The sequence below is a fragment of the Doryrhamphus excisus genome, chromosome 18, assembly GCF_030265055.1.
Source record: "Doryrhamphus excisus isolate RoL2022-K1 chromosome 18, RoL_Dexc_1.0, whole genome shotgun sequence".
In the NCBI taxonomy this organism is placed as follows: domain Eukaryota; kingdom Metazoa; phylum Chordata; class Actinopteri; order Syngnathiformes; family Syngnathidae; genus Doryrhamphus; species Doryrhamphus excisus.
This window is the reverse complement of record NC_080483.1, coordinates 9,715,589-9,739,565: the sequence shown is the minus strand read 5'-3', so window position 1 is coordinate 9,739,565 and position 23,977 is coordinate 9,715,589. Positions and strand designations below refer to the sequence as shown.

The window sequence follows — 23,977 nt, the reverse complement described above, 5'->3', positions numbered from 1 at the left end:
TTAAACAATTTTATTTTAGTGTATGTGAACAGCCAAATACCAGACTTTAACCAGCATATATATTATAATTCACAAAAATATACTGTGCAATAATTTCTCCTTTATAGTGATAAGTTAATGTAAGTAGGATTCCTTATTTATAAATCTAAGCATTAGAGCATAGGAAACCTGTTTACAACCCTCTACATACGTTTTAAAACATTAGAGCTCTCTAGACCTGACATAACACCCCTATAGTCATGTTCACACTCATATGACCCAATATAGTAGACATAACAAATACGACTTGTGTGCCTTTTTAGAAAACTCAATTAAAAACTTGAATTTTAAAGTCTAATTAGAGGCCTAATAAGTTTAGACCCTCTGATTTAAAATTAGAGATTCATATGTGAGATGTACTTTTAATACATTTTAAGAGTTGGGATTAGTATTTCAAATGACTCTTCCACCCCTCTAAGCAAATCCTCTTGTTACAGTAGTTCCATGCATTTTAAAACAGGAGTACAATATAAAATGGACTACAGATACTGTAGATTTTATTCGACCATAAAAATACACTTACATTTCTGAACATAAATACAGCCGTGTCAAATTTGCCTCTATTAAAATCATTACACAAATGCACGATTGTGGTTGCGAACGTCTGCTTTGAACTGCCAGCTCTACGGTTAAGATAATGACATGTAAAGTGTGGTTCCTTTTAAATTGCATAAGGCAACACAAATATCTAATTATAATGGACAAATATTTATTCTTAATACAAGATGTTTGAAAAAAATGTATCCTTTATCTCACATGGAAATACTATTTTTTTTAAATTACTGTTCCAGTGTTGTGACAACCTTACGCACCTTAGACACTTTAAGAGAAACAAATCCATTTAAAAGCTATTTCCACAAGCATTGACAAACAGCAGATTGAATTTCAGTGCATCGTCTTCGTTATGACCAAACGGTTCATATATGTGACGTTTACCAGCATTGAACAGTCTAATTAATTCCCTTTTGCCCTCCGATCCCCACAAACGGCTACATCAATAGTTACATCAATAGTAAATGTTACATAAACTGTCTGTTTAAATGAAGAAGGCTGCTTTCAATGACGCACGGCGACAGAATGAATATGGCGATTGTCGCATCGACATTGTACCAACCTTTAAAATTGTGTTTCCACATCAGTCCCTCCAGAGAAAACTGCATCCATGAAGGAGCTGGAGGTGCTACCCTAACTCGGGCACATTGTTTTCATACTGCGGTGGTGGTGTGATGGGCTCAATGGTCACTGGGTTCTGTGTCGGGCTGCGGATTTGGATACGAAAGTCCTTCAGGTGTAGTTTGTCTGATTTAATCCGCCTCACCCGCAGGGGGCGCAGTAAGCGGCTGGCTCGACTGGCGCTGCGCGCCGGCAGGCTGGGCTGACGTGCGGAAGTATCGGTGCCGGTGGATGGTTGGGCCTCGGGAGACGCGGGCTCGTTGACTTGAGTGTCTTCGGTTGGCTGGTTGGCGGGCTCAGCGCCCTCGTTCTCCACGGCTGCTAAAATGTCCTCATAGGAGGGGAGATGCGTGGTGCTTTGGCGAAGGTTGCTGTGGCGGACGGGGTAGTCGCTGCTTCCGACCACCTCCTCGTAGGTGGGGACGTTGAATGAAGCTGGATCTGGAGCTCTGGGGAAGAACATGACAAAACCTATTAGGGTTTCATTCCAGGGTTAGGGTTTCACATTAGGGTTTCATTCCAGATTTAAGGTTTTGTAATGGACTTGGGTTTTCATTTTAGGCCAGGGGTCTCAAACACGCGGCCCGCGGGCCAAATGTGGCCCGCAGGACACTAGCTTGAGGCCCCCGCCTTGATATGAAAGTTAATGTTAGTGCGGCCCGCGCACGTTTGATATGGATACTGTATGGTATCATGTACCCAGAAAAAATGATTACGTTTGATTAATGTTCATGTTAAAGGTTAAATAACTGTTAATAGTTATCCTCCCTATCCATGTGGAAGTGGTAAGTTTTTGGCTATTTAAGTTTAAAGGAAATAACTTGAAGGCTACCGTTTAGGTTGCTAGCTCTCTAGTTTGCGAGTTAGCATGTGTCTCAAGACCCTGCAGTTGCGCAATATGTTGTAAATAAAAAGAGTATAAATGTGACTATAGTCGTGTTTTGTCATGTCTACAGGGCTCTAATAATGCTTTGTTCATTTTAAATCTGAAAAAAAGAATTTGTCTACCCATCAGCTATATGTGGTTTCTTAAGTTTGTATTATTTGCCGTTTTATTGTTATTATTATTATATTTATTTATTACTGATTGATTGATTTTCTTTACTTTTGGATTTGTTTATTTTTCATCTTATTTTGTGCAGAAAAATAAAAAGTAAGATATTTGAGAACAGTGGAATGTTTTATCAGAGCTTTTCTTGTAGAAAATCGAAACCAAAGCCAAGTTTATTCATTTTTCTGTTTTTAATAAATGCGTTTTTTTGTTTTTTTTTTTGGAAAACCTGATGCGGCCCAGTCTCACCTAGACCCTAGCTCCAGTGGCCCCCAAGTAAATTGAGTTTGAGACCCCTGTTTTAGGCTTTCACAACAGTTTTTAATTAGGTTTAGGGTTACAAATAAAGTTTAGGGTTTCAAATTAGGATTCCATATCAGAGTTAGGGTTTCACAAAGAGTTTAGGGTTTCTAAATTAAGGTTTTAAATTGCACACCAGGATCATATAATCTTTAAACATGTATATTACAAATAATGATGTTGAATTAAAAACCTATATTATAATGCTACTACATCATATTCCCTACAGAATAGTTACCAAATAGACACAGAGAGAAAACAAATATTTAAACTCCACTCCATTTAAACTTGAGCTTTACAGATGCCGTCTACTATACAGGTGTGTGTTAGTGAAGGCGGTGTAAGATGTCATAGTAAAGGTAATTACTGCCCCCTGGTGGAACCACTTCTGGGCAATTAAAGGGATGTGGAACTATTAGACCACAAGGTTTATTTTAGAAACCCATATGTGCAAAAGCTGTTGTAGTTGTAGTTATAGTTGTATTCTCTCTGTGTGCGAGGTTGTGTTGATTAATTTTTAGACGAGATTAATACAGATAGTCGATATTAAACACAACCAGACTCACGACTGATCGCTGGCCACATGGTCCAGGAAGGCGGTTGCTGCTGCCGTCGACTGCTGCTCTCTGCTTTCACGAGCTCTCCGCTTGCTTCTAACGCCAAGGCAAATGGACAAGAGCAGCATGGCGAGGCCCACGCCCACCAGCACCATGGCGACCGACGAGGACTTGGCGAGCTCGCCCTCTTCTTCTTCATTGTCGTCATTACCGTCTGCCGTGGAGTTGCTGGACGAGTTGGTGGAGCCGCCGGACGCCTCGCCATCAACAGGTATCACCGTCCACACAATCATGACCACGCCCAGGGCGATGAGGCCGACTCCCAGGGCACACAGAGCATAGTGGGCCCCCGAACCGGTGCTCTCGGAATGAGTGGACCTGTTGCGAGAGCTCTCGTTTCTGTTGCAAATACCCCGACTGGAACACATCCCTGCTGGACACTCTGCAACACAAAGGAAGACAATCCAAAAATGTAGGTTATATAAAAATCATGTTTAATGTTTATTTGAAAAGAATACAAGGCATATATTAAAGGGTAAGGCTCGTTTCTCAACACACACACTCTATATTATTTTACCTGAAATAAACTATGATAATTAGTGTAGTGACAAAAGCAATGCATCTCTGTCCTGGATGCTCGCTACAGAATTGCTAAATCAACACGTCAGTAAAAATATACAACTTTATGATAAGATTCCCTGCACTTCAGGACCACATCTTGACTAAGGTAATGGTAATGTAATGGTTTTATTTCATTTGAACATGCATCAGATTACAACTGAATGCATCACATAATCAGTTCACAGTTCCACATGTCCGAAAGGAGTAGGAAGAAGCAAAGCTTATTAAATCCTACCCCTCCATCTGGTACTTTTACAATCAGTAACTGTTACATTTGTTCACTTCCTGCTTTCCTAATATAGTTTAAGTTTTTATTTTTTATTATTCATTCATTTTCTACCGCTTTTTCCTCACAAGGGTCGCGGGGGTGCTGGAGCCTATCCCAGCTGTCTTCGGGCGAGAGGCGGGGTGCACCCTGGACTGGTCGCCAGCCAATCACAGGGCACATATAGACAAACAATCATTCACACTCACATTCATACCTATGGACAATTTGGAGTCGCCAATTAACCTAGCATGTTTTTGGAATGTGGGGAGGAAACCGGAGTACCCGGAAAAAACCCACACATGCACGGGGAGAACATGCAAACTCCACACAGAGATGGCCGAGGGTGGAATTGAACCCTAGCTGAATAGCTGTGAGGTCTGCGCGCTCACCACTCGACCGCCGTGCCGCCTCCTAGCATAAAAGTGTTTCAAATTTAGACTACGGAATGGCTTGTTTCAATGTACATAATTTTCAAGCAGATGAGCGGGTTCTATAGGTACTGTAGGTCCACACAAGTCTTGACAAGAACCTAAGAGACAGCCTCATTGAAGAGCGTAGTGACTCACAATCCAAGAATGAAGTCGATGCTAGTTGCTAGCCATATAGGAAAGCATGCAAATATCTTACATTCATGGTGACATTGAGGAACCTAACACACCACCTCCTGTGCTGCTCACCGCACCAATGCTACACCTGAGACTCCATGCAGACCCACTTACAAAAACATACGAGTGCGTTTTTTTGGAGGAGGTCCTCAATCATGCTCTGCAGCAAAACAAGAGGTGAATTATTCTCACAGAGGAAAGTGTTGTTGACGTCATTGCATCCTGCAGGAAGCATCCGTTTGTGACGAAAATAACAACTCTAAAGGTCATAAAATCAGCACATCTGGTCCACACCTGGTGCACAACAATGTGGAAGTTGTGCTGTGGTGATGTCATTAAATGCTCCAATTGTACAGAAAGAGCTGGAAAAACTTGGTGAATGGATTTTTACTTTGAGCATCTAGATGTGTAGCCAGCGTACCTGTAGTCTACTACATGCTCCATTTCATCAATATGAAGTCATAATAATAAGCATAACGTATGAAACTCTCATTTGAAATCCTAACAAAAATTTGAATGAAATTAGAATGTGACACAGACCACAATCATAAAGTATCAAATAAGTATTGAAACCAACAATGGGACTCATACAAGTATATAAAGGTCAGTAGGCCACCAGACAATTACTACTACCCCTCATTCACGCCTCCAAGTGATGACGTCGCCCTCTGCTGTCAGTTAATTCCAATTACAGGACCCTTTCCTGGAAACTGATGAAGAATTTAAAAAAAGCAAAAATTGCTTATTTATTGAAACATACATAATCAACAATCAATTATTGAATGGCAATAGGTGATCTGGTTAGAAGGTAATAATGCAAAACTGAATATAAAAAACATATTTAAAAATGCTGCACGGCGAGCGAGTGGTTAGCGTGCAGGCCTCACAGCTAGGAGACACTAGTTCAATTCCATCCTCGGCCATCTCTGTGTGGAGTTTGCATGTTCTTCCCGTGCATGCGTGGGTTTTCTCCGGGTACTCCGGTTTCCTCCCACATTCCAAAAACATGCTAGGTTAATTGGCGACTCCAAATTGTCCATCGGTATCAATGTGAGTGTGAATGGTTGTTTGTCTATATGTGCCCTGTGATTGGCTGGCGACCAGTCCAGGGTGTACCCCGTCGCTCTTGCCCGAAGACAGCTGGGATAGGCTCCAGCAGCGCCCGCGGGACCCTCGTGAGGATAAGCGGTAGAAAATGAATGAATGAATATTTTAAAATGGTCACACTGGTCAGCAAATGATGAGTCCATCTTTTGATTAAATTAAATTAAATTAAACACAACCTTGTTTTGGTCCAAATGCAGGGGTCAACAGCTTTCAGATGACTTTGACAAAATTGAGGGAAAAGGAGAGATGAACTAGTTGAAATAAATGGCAGGCAACATTTAGCTTATATTTAGAATGCAGTACAAGGCTGTTCAAGGGGGTAAGCTAGGGCAAGTTGAAGGGCCCCTGTCAAAGGGTATTCTTTCTACATTGAACAGTATTTTTTAAGTTATCGAGGTACTTGTTTCAAGGACTGTTATTTAATGTCTAGGCAGTGTACACTAGTAAGTGTATTTAGCCAAACAGGGAGGAGATGCTAACAAGTGTCCTTCAGTCAATGCTATGCTAAAGAAGGAGGCACCTCAGAGGGAGGACCATAACTACTACAATGCTGCCTCATTTACCACCATTTTTTAAAATCTAAACCAAATCAGAACCCAAACCGAACAGGAAAGTGAAGTGTTTATACTGGACTTTCTTTACATTGAACAAAGCCCAGTGGCCGTGGACTTCCTCCATGGGTGACTTACCTGAGTCACGCAGGTGTGCTGTTTCACGGAGCTCACCAACACATAAAGTCGCCACAAAAAGAAGAATAAAAATACAAACATGGACTCCAGGGAGATGGGGTGTCCGAGGCTAGGTCACCTAAATGTGTGTTTATTCCAAGGTTTGACAGGATTTGAATGAGTTAAGAGGAACTTTAAAGTCCAAACTACAACTGCCTTCGTTGAGAGGAACCTCCTTCCTGTCGAGAGCGCGCCCAGAGGAAGCCAAGTGAGCCGCCAGGTTTTAGCGCCGCCTCATGGCAGACTTTAGTACTGCAGTTTAAGGAAGTTCTGACAAGGAGTTGGAGATACAAATACATTATCCATCCATTTTTGTAGTCCCTTTTTCACGATTGGAGCACATTTATTATTACTACCAATTTATTTAAAAGTCTATTTAATATTAATGTCGTACAAGAAATTAACATGTTTTTTTTAAATCATAATAAAACACTGAATTTGTCACTTTCTGCTACTTGTACTATACTATAAGGTCTTCAATAACCCCCAAAAATCTAATTAAAAACATTGTTAATAGCTTTTAATCAAGTTAGGGTTTCCAATTATGATTTGGGGTAAAAAAAATACTGTTTAGAGTCTCAACAAGTAAACATAACATAATAAATATAAGTAATTATACAATTACATATATTATTTTTATGCATTTCAAGTGACCAGTGTACCCCCCCTTTCACCCAAAGACAGCTGGGATAGGCTCCAGCATACCCGTGACCCTAGTGAGGATAAGCGGCATAGGAAATCATACATGTAGTAAAGTAAGTTACACATTGATCCTGTAGGAGGCATCCTATAACCGAAATGTAGTTTCTTGCAAAGTTTTTATGTGATTACTTCCAAAGCAATCTGAGATTAGCTCAGTGAAAGCTACATAAACATTCAAAACAAATTCCTTCATCTGTCTGGTGTTTCTCTGCAGGTTTGAACTGGTCATGTTTAAACGACGTGCAAGCACAAGCAAGAAAACGCCCATAAAGTAGCAGATAAACCTGTTTTTTACTATTTGAACTGCTAACTGCAGGCCTTCAGCTGCCCAGTGTTATGTGTGCTCAGAAAGCAGTATTATTTACCGCATGTAATATGGAAGGGTTATTACAGAAATTACATGTAAAATATTGAAAGTGAAAAAATGGGAAGAAATTCATTCTCATCATTTTTAGTAGTAGATTTTATTGAAAATGTCCAAAAAGCTGAAGTTGGAATCCATCAAGTGGTCTTCTTTATAATATTATCATATTTACATGGGTTTCTTCTTCATTCATTGTTATGATTATTCATAATAATACGGTACATAATACTGTACCGATTCACACGTTGGTTATTTCCACACTCTTGTAGGCGTGCACGGGGCTGCCCTTGGCCAGTGGAACCGACCCAGCCTCCTTGGGTAGGGATCCCTGGTTGTCCACCCGTCGTTCTGCAGAATGTGCACGGAACCTCAACGGACTCTGGGCGCATGCAAAGATGTGGCGACATAAAATGCGGATGGATTTACTCTTGATTACATTTTAATGTTGTTTAGTGACGATACCTTGCTGGATCTCCTCAGTGGCACCCTGCCCTCAGCAAAGCGGCTGACAGCCACAGGCGTAGGAGAAGCCATGGCCTCGCCTAGCGGTGCCTTGTTGCTGTGAACAATTTCAACGTTTACAGTAGAACACAACATGGTGCAAATTTGGAGTATAACCAAACATTTCTGGAAATATTCTGCAGTTGTTGTTGTTTATTTTTTTTTCTTTTCTATCCCCTCCTGCTCCGCTCCAAGTTTGCAGAACAAAAAAACATCAAATCGAAACAAATAATAGTCCATATAACAGGGAAGGTGTACATTACACTTTTGCCAGGTAGAGCAAATCTGGACAGGACAAAAAAACTGTGATTTGCAGTGTGATGCTAACCATAGACTTTAGTCTTGCCATTTATGTCTAAAACTCACTTGAGTGTTTTCATCTCTTCATACAGATGTCGACGCAGCATGTGTTTGTTCCCTGGGATCTCCAACGCTTTGGCCATGGCGTCTGTGTTGAACGAGGCGTCCAGAACCAGCACAGCGCCGTTGATCCCTTTCCCCTCAAGATTGTCTGCAAATTCCTAAAGGATCCGAACATGTTAGCTTATCTGAATCTGCGTGACTATTGTGTGAAGAGCTCACCTTGAGGTCTATGTCTCTGATCCATTTCATGACTCTATGAGTAGTCCAAACAATGAGGTCCGGGTCTTGTTGCTCACATTTGGCCCTTCGTGCCTGCAGGACTTCCTTATCAAAGCCGAGCATCTGCAGCATCTGGACCGACAGAAGCAGACTGGTCTGGTGGAACTGGTCGCTGACATTGAGGAACCGCTCCAGGTCTCTACGGCCCAGAGAGCTCAGGACTCGTCCGTCCACTAGCTGAGCCTGGAAGGCTTGCGAGTACTGAGGCAGCCCCACATCACTCAGCCAAGATTTTGCCACCCAGTGATGGTCCATGTCTGATGCTTTGGACAGACTGGATGGAAGAGGACAGCCATAAGCACCAATAATAAAAGATCTTTGACGAGCATTTTAGTCATAATAGAGGATCTTTGATTAGCCTTTTTGTAGTAAATCTCTACTAACAACAAAATGCATCAGTCATAATGATGGATCATTGATTGGTTAGTATGTACAGTATGTTCTGAAATACATAAATATGTAGTCATATAGCAGATCTTTGACTAGCCTTTGTCAGTAGATCCAAAAAGAACAGCTTGACTAATGGTAATGGTTTTATTTCATTTGAACATGCATCAGATTACAATTGAATGCATCACATAATCAGTTCACAGTTCCACATGTCCAAAAGGAGTAGGAAGAAGCAAAGCTTATTAAATCCTACCCCTCCATCTGGTACTTTTACAATCAGGAACTGTTACATTTGTTCACTTCCTGCTTTCCTAATATAGTTTAAGTTTTTATTATTCATTCATTCATTTCTCAACGCTTTTTCCTCTTTTTCCTATTTTACGAATGGTTAGCGCGCAGACCTCAAAGCCAGGAGTTAAGGGTTCAATTCCACCCTCGGCCATCTCTGTGTGGAGTTTGCATGTTCTCCCTGTGCATGCGTGGGTTTTCTCCGGGTACTTCGGTTTCCTCCCACATTCCTCCCACAATTGGTGACTCCAAATTGTCCATAGGTATGAATGTGAGTGTGAATGGTTGTTTGTCTATATGTGCCCTGTGATTGGCTGGCGACCAGTCCAGGGTGTACCCCGCCCCTCGCCCGAAGACAGCTGGGAAAATGAATGAATGATTTTACTAGTGTGCTCACCCTTGGTCCCCTTCAGCCCTCCTGTAGTCCTCAATGGCCAGTCTTAGTTTTCTGCGATGAATAGGGTTGCTGATGCCCAGTCCCAGTTCTAAGTCCTCATCAGTCAAGCCGAGAAGAACCTTCATAACAAGGAGACATCATCTGAATCCTGAATACGCTGAGTGAAAACGACTAAAAGCTATAGTGTACCTTCCCACTCTTGACGTTCTCAGAGCAGGCCCGTGTGTACATGGGCATCCCCATGACCACCTCCAGCCAGGCCTCCACCACACCCGCCCTCCACACAGACATGCACATGGTCCGGGTGAGCGCCGCCTGCTGGAGGCGATCCAGCTGCTCCTCTCCGTCAGACAGGCTCTGCTGCTGCGTGTCTGGGAAGTGACGGCATGGGCATGCGGGCAGGGTGAGGGTTAAAGGTCAGAATAATATACAGATATTGTAAAAATAACTTATGGGGATATTGTTTAGCGTAGTGACATAGCATTAAAATAGCTTTTACTGGCTACCAATTTTTGATTGGTGGGTTGTGTATGTTCCTCACATGGCCACTAGATGGGGGCTACATATTTTATATAGGCAATAAACAATATTGCATAGGCCGGAAAATGGCTTTTTCCAATAGTGTAGCTGTAAATCAGATGATTGTGTTTAGTAAAGGTGACTACCTGATGATGATGAGAAGGAGGGTTAAAAGGACCACTAGAAACATGAGAAACATTAGAGACACTGGGATTATTCATCAGTTATTCATGCAGGATGAACTATGTGTGTTTACCTGATTCATCCTCACATGCAAGTTCCAAAAGGGTTAAAAAAAAAAAAATAAATAAAAAACTGCCGCAAATTGTAAATTCTCCTGCAGTGGACCAGAGTGATGTGAATAATCCCCAGAAACAAACACACCTGAGTTGTTAAAAATGGTGAAAGAAGAAAAGACAAACAACACTACTCATCATGGAACACACATTTACCACATAGCGTGTATTCATTGTTTTATTTGTAATTAAAATAAGATTTTCATTTCAATTGGGTACATCTCCTTATCTGAGGGAGATCAATATTCTCAAGTCTTTTTTTTTTCTTCCCTTTTTCAATTTAAATAAAATACTTCAATAGATTTCAACTTTTATTCAACGTTAAGCAGAGAATTATTAGAGCTTTTTACACAAAGCAACAAAAAAAACAAAAACAAATGAAGAGACCTTGCATCTATAATGCAAGATCAGAGAGAAGGATGACTCAATGAATGTGTTTGGCAATGAATGGATGAACGACAGATTAAAAAATAATAATAATGCGACATAAAGAAAGTCGTGCAGATGTTTCTCACACATTCATTCAGCTCAGTCAAGTCAGCGATGCTAGCAGGCTAAGCGCTAAAAGACTCCTATCGTATTTCCTCAAATAGCTGAAACTAAATAACTTTGTTAGAGAAAGAGACATTTATTGAAAGCAAAATATTTTATTATATTCTGAATTTAGTTTTTTTTTAACCAAGGTAAATATGGAGTCGTGAAGAGAGTTATTTTATACATAAAATAACCCTAACCCATAAATAAAGATATACTATGTAATGTTATACATAACTGTATCTAGCTCACAATTTATTTTTTTATTTATTGAATGAAAAAGCTTCAGATAAAAAACAGAAACATGCTTTTTGACAAACAATTTTTATGCATATTGCTTTGTGTTTAAGTTAATTATTATACCAGTGTGTAGTTCAAATTTAGCCTCGTCATTTCATTCAGATGATTTAATAAATTGTTTTAATATTTATTTTTAATAAAAAAAAACATTCAATCAGCTGCACTAATGAAAAAATAGCTGGGTATAATCATGTAAAAGGTTACTGCGACTCAGTAGAAAAGGAGGGTTTACATTGAGGTGAGGCATTAATTTTTCATATTAGTGCGTTGCCTGCATTTTGAGGAAATACAATATTTGTATAGGGCGAATCTTTATGCCTAAATGTGCATTTTTCAGCTTAGTCAGTGGTTATTTTCTGTTCTAAATGCTTGCAGCCCACAGTGTGATATGATATAACTTATCTCCTATTTCTTTATGTCACTTTGAAAAATCCAAATGAAAAAGGTTGCATGTTTTTCTTATATGAAAACAAATTGCCATGTGTCCAAAAGAAGTAAAAAAAAAAAAGAGTTTAAAGCCAGCAAGGTCATGTGAAATGGGCTGTGTCGGACAGAAAGCATGATAAATGTAAAAATAAACAGAGTAAAAACACTCCTATTTATACATAAACAGCAGTCCTTCAAGTCTCAAGTTGTAAAAGAACAAAACGTAAAGACAATTTGAAGATAATACAGCATGTGTACACATTGAGTGATAATAACCCCACGTACTGTATATATTTATGCATGTAAACGTATATACATATGCATACATATACATCTATAAATATATATATAATTTACATACATACAATTTGAGGATAATATACTATACATTTCATGGAGGAGCATTCTCTTTTAGGCTATGGCACACACACACACACACACACACACACACGCAGCATCACCAGTCGGCATCCTCCTCTATGTAATAATCAGGTGTGGCAGTACCATCAAACAGGCCCGGGTCCAGTGACTTGCGCTGCTTCCCGCGGGCAAACACGCGTGACAGGGAGCCCAAAGTCATCTTCTCCTTCTTCTTCTTACGCTTTTGGTCCTCCAAGTCCTCCATCGACTACGGCACACACGCACACACACAGAGGAGAGAAGACACTTAAGGTACAGCTAGTATACAGATAGTGTACAGCTAGTGTACAGCTAGTATACAGATAATGTGTATACAGCTAGTGTACAGCTAATGTACAGCTAGTATACAGCTAGTGTACAGCTAATGTACAGCTAGTGTACAGCTAGTGAACAGCTAGTATACAGGTATTATACAGCTAGTGTACAGCTAGTATACCGCTAGTGTACAGCTAGTGTACGGCTAGCGTACAGCTAGTGTACGGCTAGTATACAGCTAATGTACAGCTAGTATACAGCTAGTATACAGCTAATGTACAGCTAGTGTACAGCTAGTGTACAGCTAGTATACAGCTAGTGTACAGCTAGTGTACAGCTAGTGTACAGCTAGTGTACGGCTAGTATACGGCTAGTATACGGCTAGTGTACGGCTAGTGTACGGCTAGTGTACGGCTAGTGTACGGCTAGTGTACAGCTAGTGTACAGCTAGTGTACAGCTAGTGTACAGCTAGTATACAGCTAGTATACAGCTAGTATACAGCTAGTGTACAGCTAGTATACAGCTATGTACAGCTATGTACAGCTAGTATGCGGCTAGTGTACAGCTAGTGTACAGCTAGTGTACAGCTAGTATACAGCTAGTGTACAGCTAGTGTACAGCTAGTGTACAGCTAGTGTACAGCTAGTATACAGCTAGTATACAGCTAGTGTACAGCTAGTGTACAGCTAGTATACAGCTAGTATACAGCTAGTATACAGCTAGTGTACAGCTATGTACAGCTAGTATACGGCTAGTGTACAGCTAGCGTACAGCTAGTATACAGCGAGTGTACAGCTAGTATACAGCTAGTGTACACTAGCTAGTGTACGCTAGTGTACATGTTTGTCTATATGTGCCCTGTGATTGGCTGGCGACCCGAATACAGCTGGGATAGGCTCCAGCACCCCCGCAACCCTTGTGAGTATAATTGGTAGAAAATGAATGAATGAATGAATACACCTCGTCTTCTTCATGCTAGCTCTTTGCAAGGAAGCAGCTAGCCCAACAGTATAAGACCCCCACCAACGCCAAGAAGGCCCACAGCAGCACAGACACACACTTGAAGATGACGATGTTGATTAATTGTACACAGCTCTTACATTGCAAAGAGAGTGAGTCCGGTGGCGAGGGGAGTTGATGTCGCTGGGCGTGGACGAGCGGTCCCCGTCTGCGGCCGAGGCGTCCGAGATGACGGACGGCTGGCGCGAGTGGCAGGGGCTGATCCTGACCACAGCTACAGGGTTCCACACACACACACACACCAAGACACACAAGCAGACACACATTGAGCCAGGAACCCATAATTAGTATTAGAAACTTGGAAGAATCCCGTTTGTTAGTCAGTTTGAAAATGAAACAGCAAGGAGGCCACAGCAAAATATGGACACTTCATTAGATACACCTCTATATCTATGATCTCGTACAACTCCAATAACAAACATAGTTTACGTCTAACAGTAATGGAGCCGTAAAGGTGTACCTAATGAAGTGTCTAGATAGAGAGACGGACGGGCATATAAGACCAGCTACCTTGTCTGTCTGCCGTGTGTCCGTGGTAGAGCGTTTGCTGACTCTGCCGGATGGCGGCAGTCAGCGGCAGGTCGGCCTGCATCACCCACTCCTGGCTGCCGTTCACCACGGGCTCAGTGGCGGACGCTAAGGAGTGGCGCTTCGGTACGTCTTTAGTCAGCGTGGCCAGAGACTGCTTGGCCTGAGAGAAGAAGAAAACAACACAATTGTCTTATATACCTTATGTACACATAGAGTACGTGATTGTCATAGTTCTATACAGTATACTCTATAATCCGTCATTTGTCATGTTGACCATGATATAAGGAACTTTATTTTCCTTATTTATAAATCAAATATTTTCATAGTTAGAACATAGAAAATCTGCAAACCACGCAAGATTGAAGCTGCAAAATTCAAAATGCAAAGTGGCGAGGAATTACTGTATCCCACCATGTCAAATTATTAATACTAATAATAGTAGTACTCATCATTTTTTTGTAAATTAAAATTATTTAATTAATAAATGTATTTTTTTTTAATTTACTTAATAAATTTACATTTTTATAAATTTATTTAATTAATACATTTAATTTTGCAGTAAATAAAATTGTGTCTAATATTTTTATTGTTTCTGTTTTTGTATGTATTTATTTATTTATTTAGATTGCACTTGGATTAAATTGAATATTTTACATAATATTACAATTATGTATATATATTATTATATATATTATTTTATAATATATATTTTTATATTTGTATATTATAATATATATTTTTAAAATTTTTAAATGAGCACTTACTTTATTAAGGTATTATTTTTATGATTGAATTGTAATTTGATATAATTGATTCTTATTTATTGTGTCAGTTATTGTCCAAAACACCTCATACTGTCGGCAAATTGCGTGTTTTTTCCACGTTAATCTAATTAAAAACACAAATAAGAAGAAGTAGAATGATATTTGTGGATTTATTTTCACACGTTAATGTTTCTTTTTTTTTTCATAAAAGCATTTGTATTTATTTCTCTTAATATCACAATCCTAGTATTTTATTTCATTAATTTCATGTATATTTTATTGAATGATTTGATGTCCCGTGATTGGCTGGCGACCAGTACCACGCTGGGATAGGCTCCAGCTTATTTCAACATAGAAATGACTCCCGTTGGTTTATGTCAATTAAAAGGAAAGATTTTACATTGACGTTGTCACTGAGCGAGGAGAAAGGTTACACTAAGATTAAAAAAAAAATGAATGGCATTAATAAGAGTTTAGTTTAAACCCACCATGGTGAGCTCAGCCTCCAGCTCCTTGATCCTGTTCTCCTTCATGTCCAGCTGAGAGCGCAGGATGTTGGCCTGCTCTGTAGCCTCTTTGGTCTGCCTCCTCAGGTCCCACTTCTCCCTCTCCAGCACGTCCTTCTCCTTGGCCAGGACCTTCACTGCGTCCTCGCTCTCCTAGAAAGAACAAACAAAGCAGACGATCAATGGAGGGCCCGTTGGCTAGCAATGCTATTATAAACACATTGAAAGAAAAAGTGGGCTTGTTGCATCACCTTTCGATGCTGGTCGTAGTTACGGATGAATTCTCGGAGCTGATCCTCTCTGCTCTCCAGTGTGGTGTATAGCTGCTGCATCTGACTCACCAAGTCGCCCTTCTCTCCTTTTAGACGCTTACGGTCAGCTTTCATTGCTACAATGTACATGCATAGATGTCAGAAGTCCTCATTGTTATACATAATATAGTTAAAGCTTGCTATTACCTGTATGAACTTATTGAACATGGGAAAATGTGACTCTCAGCATGAGACCAGGTGAGAACACTATCACTAAGGCCCCAAAAGTACACGCTTTAAAGGAAAACTGGATAAGTGCAGCACAGAGCCTCAAAGGGGGCACTGCAAATAGGCCCCATGTTCAAAGTCCCAAAGAAAAGAACCATGCAACTACTGTATTTTTCTGGCAAACATACAAAATGAACTTATTTCTATGTCGACTCTCCACCTTGTAAAAGCCGCACCTCACGTGAAGTACGCCGCGGTCAGCATTCCTTTCCTGTCAAATGTTCACCTTCCATTCATATTTCAGCCTCCACATTCCAAAGCTGTTAAGTTATACAACACATTTGGCCGGCGCACCGCTCATCATCATCAACACTTTTGCCTAACTGGATGGAAACTGTGCCATGTCGCATAATGTCTTAGCTTGTTTTATCCTGTCCTGAAAACACTTCTAATGAGGGTTAATTGCTGTGTGCATCAATATGGCGTATGAATATTTACAAGCAAGGCTTCCAACTGTAGCCACCATAAAAACCATGCAGGATTTATTCATTCATTTTCTACCGCTTATCCTCATGAGGGTCGTGAGGGGTGCTGGAGCCTATCCCAGCTGTCTTTGGGCAAGAGGCGGGGTCCACCCTGGACTGGTCGCCAGCCAATCACAGGGCACATATAGACAAACAACCATTCACACTCACATTCATACCTATGGACAATTTGGAGTCGCCAGTTAATCTAGCATGTTTTTGGAATGTGGGAGGAAACCGGAGTACCCGGAGAAACCCACATGCAAACTTCACAGAGATGGCCGAGGGTGGAATTGAACCCGGGTCTCGTAGCTGTGAGGTCTGCGCGCTAACCACACAACCGCCGTCTGTGTGCAATGCAATGTTGAAAACAATTGTCACTATCCCATAAATACTCCACACATACATACAGGATGCTGTTACTGTGTGAAAGTGCACTAAGTTGTGGAAACATCCGGCTTTGCCGAGGTCTGTGTAAAAGGCACCGGTGGACAAATGCCAGATGACCTTTTTTCCCTTGTGGTTGCTCCAGAAGTATTCTATGTATTACACCAGACATTATCTAGTCATCCGATTGCTGTGTCAGTGTGGGAAAGTGCACATGCGACAATATCCCAACTTTGCCAGTTTCTGTGTAAAAGGCACGGGTGGATAAATGCCAGCTTTATGGTTAAGGCTCTGATGCTGCGATTTTACAGGACATCTGTGTCTAAAAGCTTTCTTTTGCATCTTTTTTCAATGTCAGCTTTCTGCATGACCAGTATTGTTGCTGTACAATTTTCCACCTTCAGAGCCGTAACAGAGGCGGGACCCTTGCAGTGTGTAGGAATATGCTGTGAAATTTAAGACCTGACACTCCCTTTTTCGTCCCAATTGTCGCTGTCATCAAAGTGCACAAAAGGCCCAGGTGGATAAATGCCGAGTCTACTGCTATGGCTCTGATGTGGCAGTTTTACGTGTTGTACGCTTGGAGTAGGAGTCGCAAAAAGTTGGAGACAAAGTTAGCATACTGACCCTGTAAGGCTTCCTTGGCACGGTCCAGCTCCTGCTCCTTGTCGCCCAGCTGCACCCGGAGCTCAGCGGCAGAGAGCAGGCCGGCGGTGGTGCCTTCTCCTCCTTGGGACTCATCCTGCAGGTCTTTACCCAGCATCTCCTTCATTTGCCTCAGCAGCTGGACCTCCTCCTGAAGCTGGGCCACCTCCTCGTGTAACAACACTGTTGGGCAGACACACAGAGACACACTATTTAAAGAACACTGGCTTTTCTTGGCCAGTGGAGTCTTGGAAGCTGGAGTCTATCCTAATGACACAATGTCATATGCTTTACAAACAATTTTGGTATGTTTCATTTTTAGCATCAAAAATGCAGAGGAGTGATCATCTTGGCCACGAACATACATTACATCATCGGTTTAACAGAGCTCCAGGACAAGAGTCAAGACTCAAAGACTGTCTATACAACAGGAGTGTTGCCTCTGGTGCTGATTTTTTAAGGACTACAGTTGTTTGTTCTTCATTCATTCATTCATTTTCTACCGTTTATCCTCACGAGGGTTGCAGGGGGTGCTGGAGCCTATCCCAGCTGTCTTCGGGCGAGAGGCAGGGTACACCCTGGACTAGTTGCCAGCCAATCACAGGGCACATATAGACAAACAACCATTCAAACTCACATTCATACCTATGGACAATTTGGAGTCGCCAATTAACCTAGCATGTTTTTGGAATGTGGGAGGAAACCGGAGTACCCGGAGAAAACACACGCATGCACGGGGAGAACATGCAAACTCCACACGGAGATGGCCGAGGGTGGGATTGAACTTGGGTCTCCTAGCTGTGAGGCCTGTGTGCAGCCCAGTTGTTTGTTGTATCGGGATGAAAAAAAACCCCAATTATTTTCTCTATATACTACAGCAAAAGGTGGCGCTATAACCAATCAGAAGGCAGAAGAAAGTGATGGTGATAATAGTCCTGATAGTGACTTCATTCATTCTCAAAATGTGGTACATGTACCAATGGTGGTAAGCAGGCACCATCTAGAGGTACTTAGAGATTTTTGTTTGATGAATTAACCAAAAAGAAATTGAATTCAAAGTAAATTCTACTCATTATATATCATATGGTTTACCTTAACGCCAACTTAAGCCAACTATGTGCAAGTACTAGCCACATATTGGAATCTAAGCGGTAAGCACAGGGAGCAAAAACGGTGGTACTTGCTGAGCAACATATTTTTAAGGTGGTACTTGTAAAAAGTTTGTTGATAGATACGTCGATAGATAAGCAGCACATGTACTGCATGCTTTTTGCTGCACACGCCCAACCCTCAGGTGAAACTGTCAAACACAAGCAGCAGGACACAAGACCCGATGGTGGGCACGTTTGAGGAGAAGCACTGTTAAAAACTGCGTATTGTTTATAAAACTGTACTTGATTTTTAAACCTCATTCAGTCACATATGGACATTTTGCAGCCAAGTGTACATGAAAAGGCTCTTAAACAAATGAAATGTAAGATATGCCTTTATTATATATATTATATATATATAAATGTAACATAATGTTTACTTTGTGGCCCATATAGAGGAGATATTTTACCATTAGGTGATTTGTTATTCTTGCTATCAATATTCCAATCAGTGTTATTGGACAATGGAGGCTTAGCTTCAACGACCAACAGCGCCTTGAGCAGCAGCTGCTTCCAAGAGAGGGGGAGGGCTGCCCGGGCTGGTTTTACGGCTTCAGCCTGCATGAAACAAAATGTTACTATTCAAATTCTAACAGTGATAAAAAAAAAAAAAAAAAGTGTTTCATCCGGTGATAGCTTTCACTGAGACGCCTTACAAGCTCTCCACAGTGGGAAGCAGTTCTAATCGCTGGGATTAGTCTCCTTTTGTCAGTTTGAACAACGATCTGTAAACATGAGGGAGCACTACCGCCATACTTCCTTTTGCTGGCTGCTGCAAAAAAAGTCAATCAAAGATCCTCTATATAAGAGGAGTGCTTTGATATTTTGAAGTACTGCAACGTTGCTAGTTACAGATTCTCTATTATGACACAAATGTTCGCTTTTTGGTAAGGAAGTACTGCAAAAACTATAGTCAAAGAGTTCTGCTGTTTCTGTTACAAAAGGTCAAACAGATAACATAAATCTACGGTAGAAATTCCCGAAGCCCACAAACCCTGCAGATTCTTTCTTGATATACTATAAGAGTGGGGCAATCAACCACGGCCTGTATCTTAGCCGGATCAGCCTGTTGTTGTCCTTCCTTCACAATTAACTCTAGAAACGAATTGAAGTGAAAAGCATATTTCTTGGCCTAACAAATATCACAAAGTCACTAAGCACCATTCATGCTGCCTACGCTTGTGAAGACAAGAGGGGGAAATCTGAATGTTGTTTAAGTACAAAACGACCTCACATATCATGTGACATGTTATTCATCAAAGTGTGAAACACTGCGGAGGCGTTAGTGAGGCCCAAAGACAAATCTAGGTACTCAAAATGCCCCATAGGGGTGTTAAAAGCAGACTTCCACTCATCTGCTACTCTAATTCTGACTAAGTGGTATGCCTTACGAAGGTCCAATTTGGACATAAACTACGGCGTTATGTCACTGAGTTCAAGGTAATCAATGCAAGTTCTTAATGAACACTTCTTTTTATCGACAAACAAAAAAAGTGCCTAATGGTGAGGAGGAAGGACAAATTGGAAATGTTAAACAGTCGGGAGGTTGGTAACTTATTTGTACAGCCATTGGGGCGGAAGCTCCAAGGCTCTATTCTTGCTGAATACCTGTTTAATGCCATGATATTCTCTGGGAACTTGAGAAAGGTCAATGTGTTCAGGTTGTGATGTGTGAACAGGGCATTTATACAAGGACTGTGTACTTTTAGCCAAGTAAGGCCGAGGACAAGAGGTGCAGACCATGACGGAACTTGAAAAACATCTTAGCCTTTCAAAATGGTTACCGGATACACTTAGGGTTTCGGTTTAGTGGGAACGAGGGAACGAATGACTTGCAAGCCAACAAAGTCAGAATCCAAAAAACAATAATCTAAGACCACTAATGTCTTTCCAGTTCCCCGCCCATGCTGACCTTGCAGTTGAAGTCGCACTGGCGACTCCAACTTAATGGCGTAGCTCCTAATTTCCTCATTGCAAGTTCCTCCTTCCTGTTAGGGTTCATCCTGGCTTGAAATATACTACAGAGGGCTTTTGTGTTCCAGCCACTATCAGCTGCCAGAATGCAGAAGTTGATAGAGCGGTCTGCTATGGAAGCCTTGTCTCGGTGCAGAACTGGGGACAGTTGGCTGCCTGGTGCCTCTTCAAGGGGCGATTAAACAACGTACAGAACTCTAATAAAAAGTCAGATAAAGTGTCATGTGGCTCTGGTTGGCTCTCCAAAAACAGCTAGTGCCCATTCAGACACTCTCTCAGACAGTAGAATGACTATAAATGCTCTGCAGATCCAGTAGATGAGTGGTTAACAATGGTGGATTTGGGATTTTGGGCAGTTATGTGCATACCTTGTTGGGTGTCAAGTCAAGTCAAGTTTATTTATATAGCCCTTAATCACAAAAGAGCCTCAAAGGGCTTAACAAGCAGGCAACAGTAGATGATAGACAATAGACGACATCCCCTGATCTGAACCCCCATCAGGGCAAGGAAAAACTCAAAACCCATTAGGGAAAAAGAAACCTTGAGGAATAATGGGTTCCTTTGAGGAGTGAGAAGAGGACAGCAGCTACTGTCAGGGTACAACTATGATGTTAGCATGTGGGGCTGTCTCATTGGCTGAGGAGTTAACCCACGTTGGTGAAGATGGACCGGAGAATGGTGGAGATGCTAATTTTCATCCTGTGTGCCTTGTGGGCAGCATGCATGAGACTACATGAGATCTGTTTCCAATTGTTCAATTTCTGGCAGTCAGGTATAAGGATCCTAAATGCAGAGCCAGACAAGGTTCCAGTCCAGTCAAAAAAACCCCAAATAAACAGTCTGTAATGAAAGCCGTCAAGCGGGAAAGTACCAATAGAAATAAAAAAATCTACTCAACAAAAATCAGATTGACAACCTCGAGTTAATTCATGCCAGCACACTGCCATTTACCACACACATCAAACAGCAGAGTAATAATCTTGTCTCTGAAAAACAAAGTCCAGGCTTATGCTGGTGGATAGTGGGGGTGGGGTCTGTATTCATTTAGTGCTTTTAATTTGATGTTGGGCTGCACGGCGGTCGAGTGGTTAGCGTGCAGACCTCACAGCTAGGAGACACGGGTTCAAGCCCACCCTGGGTGTGGAGTTTGCATGTTCTCCCTGTGCATGCATGGGTTTTCTCCGGGTACTCCGGTTTCCTCCCACATTCCAAAAACATGCTAGGTTAATTGGCGGCTCCAATTTGTCCATAGGTATGAATGTGAGTGTGAATGGTTGTTTGTCTATGTGCCCTGTGATTGGCTGGCGACCAGTCCAGGGTGTACCCCGCCTCTCGCCAGAAGACAGCTGGGATAGGCTCCAGCAACCCCCGCGACCCTTGTGAGGATAAGTCATAGAAAATGAATGAATAAATCCTGCATGGTTTTTATTGTGGCTACAGTTGGAAGCCTTGCTTGTAAATATTCATACGCCATATTGATGCACACAGCAATTAACCCGCATTAGAAGTGTTTTCAGGACAGGAGAAAAACAAGCTGAGACATTATGCGACATGGCACAGTTTCCATCCAGATAGGCAAAAGTGAATGTGAGTGTGAATGGTTGTTTGCCTATACGTATATGTGCCCTGTGATTGGCTGGCGACCAGTCCAAGGTGTACACCGCCTCACGCCCGAAGACAGCTGGGATAGGCTCCAGCACCCCCACAATCCTTTGGATTGAGGATAAGCCGTAGAAAATGAATGAATGAATTTGACGTTGTTCCTGTCTCACTTTTACACAAATTAGATAGCTAATTCTGCTGTTTTTAGGAATATACTGCAAAATATGCAGCCCGATGTGGTAAGTAAGTGTATGTCACTCACTGTCTTGGTCTGTTTGAAAATAGCAAAAATGCTACTTCTTCCAGTAGCACCATCGAAACATAGAAAGTTTCCTGTCAATTACTACGTGGTTAAGAACAAATAACCTGCCAACATATGGAGACGCCTTGCAGCAGTGTTGAACCAAATGGCATCAAAGCAATAAGCCAAATGTTCTGCTTCGGTGAAGAAAGCTGGAAAACGACTAATGCAGGCAATTAGCTGATAAGAAAGCAGCTTCATCAAACAAAACCAAACCAAGGCTTTAAACTGCATTGATAAGAAAACACATTCAGGACTAGGACGCTGCTAACTTGTAAAAAAATATATTCATTTTGTTTGTTATATAAGCGTGTAGCTGCAATGCCGGTTACTATGTTGACTCCACACACACACACACACACACACACACACACACACACACACACACACACACACACACACACACACACACACACACACACACACACACACACACACACACACACACACACGCGCGCACCTGAGGGACTGCAAGCTTGTTAACAACCTGTATTTGGAACTAAATACAAAGTAAAAAGGACTATTATAGACAAATAAGCAGAAAGTGGAGGCAGGACTAATGGGCTCCCCTTAACACCAGTGGTGGACAAAGTACTAAAGTATGTTACTTTCCTGAAACTGTACTCCAATGCAGGTTTACAAATCTACTGAAGTAAAAGTAAATTGTACCCAAAATATAAATTCCAAAGGAGAATGAGTTAAAAAAAAAAGAAAAATGTGATACAAATCGCAATCCAGTGGCTCTACACTTTCTTTAATTAAAGTGCCCAAATCAAATACATCATCATCTTCCTGTTGAATGTCACCAGCAACATTATACCGCATAACACTGCATTGAAACGTGTTTAGAATATGTAGTAAAAGTCCAAAATTCAAATTAATCTGTAGGACCGTTTACAGTAAGTACTGCTGTTTTGATCACAACAGATTTTAAAGACGTATAACTCTTTAAAGTGTGGCACGGTGGTCGAGTGGTTAGCGCGCAGACCTCACAGCTAGGAGACCAGGTTTTGATTGGCTGGCGACCAGTCCAGGGTGTACCCCGCCTTTCGCATGAAGACAGCTGAGATAGGTTCCAGCACCCCTCGTGAGGAAAAGTGGTAGAAAATGAATGAATGAACTCTTTAAAGTGTGAATAAAAGTGTCTATGAAGTCTGTAGGTTTTTATGAAGATACAATAAACACTGTATTTAAGATAGAAGAGACAGAAGAGCACCCTCTCAATGGCAAGAATGCACTGCTGTTTTTTTATTGCAAAATATACAGTAAAAAAAAATAATGCTGTTTTTAAAAGTTTGCTGCAAAACTGCTGGGCAAATATCCTATATATGACAAGCACGCTCTGTAGTTAAGGGTGCGCTAAACTGTTTTAGAAAGGGCACAATGTCATAAAAATCTAAATATTAAGTCAAAAACTCAATACGAAGCTGTACAATCTAATACAAGACTCAAAAAATAAAAAATACAAGAATACAAAAAATTGTGCCTTTTCAAACATGACAGAACGATACAATATTACAAACACCTCTCATTATGAATCAATGCAGCAAGCACAACAAGCACAATATAAACACGTAATTAAATGAATACCTCTGTGGCAGTGTCTATC

At 41.2% G+C, this 23,977-nt stretch overlaps 3 protein-coding genes across 10 annotated transcripts in view; all 3 read right to left on the bottom strand.

The window, feature by feature from the left end:
• Positions 1 to 9: 9 nt before the first annotated feature.
• tmem51b (transmembrane protein 51b) lies at positions 10 to 6,689 on the bottom strand. 2 transcript variants are annotated; one of them, XM_058055764.1, is made up of 4 exons: positions 6,411 to 6,689; positions 4,729 to 4,774; positions 3,130 to 3,562; positions 10 to 1,661 (listed from the first exon to the last, which is right to left on the bottom strand). In XM_058055764.1, the coding sequence occupies exons 3-4, from the start codon at positions 3,546 to 3,548 to the stop codon at positions 1,220 to 1,222; spliced, it is 861 nt and encodes a 286-aa protein (XP_057911747.1). In that variant the 5' UTR covers positions 3,549 to 3,562; positions 4,729 to 4,774; positions 6,411 to 6,689; the 3' UTR covers positions 10 to 1,219. The 2 variants fall into 2 exon arrangements, with proteins under 2 accessions (XP_057911747.1, XP_057911746.1); XM_058055763.1 differs by lacking the exon at positions 4,729 to 4,774 and having other exon boundaries at positions 13 to 1,661; positions 6,411 to 6,687.
• A 929-nt stretch (positions 6,690 to 7,618) lies between these two features.
• LOC131106612 (kazrin-like) lies at positions 7,619 to 10,141 on the bottom strand (the record flags this gene model as incomplete). Its single annotated transcript, XM_058055836.1, has 6 exons — positions 7,619 to 7,894; positions 7,978 to 8,074; positions 8,383 to 8,537; positions 8,599 to 8,932; positions 9,734 to 9,852; positions 9,923 to 10,141. Coding segments are annotated over 6 exons (1,065 nt in total), but the record flags the coding sequence as incomplete, so codon positions are not given.
• Positions 10,142 to 10,846: 705 nt separating this feature from the next.
• Positions 10,847 to 23,977, bottom strand: part of kaznb (kazrin, periplakin interacting protein b) — a 77,877-nt gene continuing 64,746 nt past the window's right edge. For 6 of the 7 annotated variants that reach the window (XM_058055756.1, XM_058055758.1, XM_058055755.1 and 3 more), the window contains 6 exons: positions 17,323 to 17,523; positions 15,557 to 15,693; positions 15,288 to 15,458; positions 14,015 to 14,195; positions 13,585 to 13,718; positions 10,847 to 12,436 (listed from right to left, as the gene is read on the bottom strand). In XM_058055756.1, the coding sequence (XP_057911739.1) occupies positions 12,266 to 12,436; positions 13,585 to 13,718; positions 14,015 to 14,195; positions 15,288 to 15,458; positions 15,557 to 15,693; positions 17,323 to 17,523 (995 nt within the window). In that variant the 3' untranslated portion in view covers positions 10,847 to 12,265. The remainder of the gene's footprint in view (positions 12,437 to 13,584; positions 13,719 to 14,014; positions 14,196 to 15,287; positions 15,459 to 15,556; positions 15,694 to 17,322; positions 17,524 to 23,977) is intronic. The other variant, XM_058055760.1, reaches the window with a different exon arrangement.

Excerpts from the sequence above, each read along its gene's own strand:
- tmem51b (XM_058055764.1), bottom strand. The coding sequence starts at position 3,548 with ATGTGTTCCAGTCGGGGTATTTGCAACAGAAACGAGAGCTCTCGCAAC. Across the intron at positions 1,662-3,129 it reads CATGTGGCCAGCGATCAGTC|AGCTCCAGATCCAGCTTCAT; the intron begins GTGAGTCTGGTT and ends GTTCTTCCCCAG.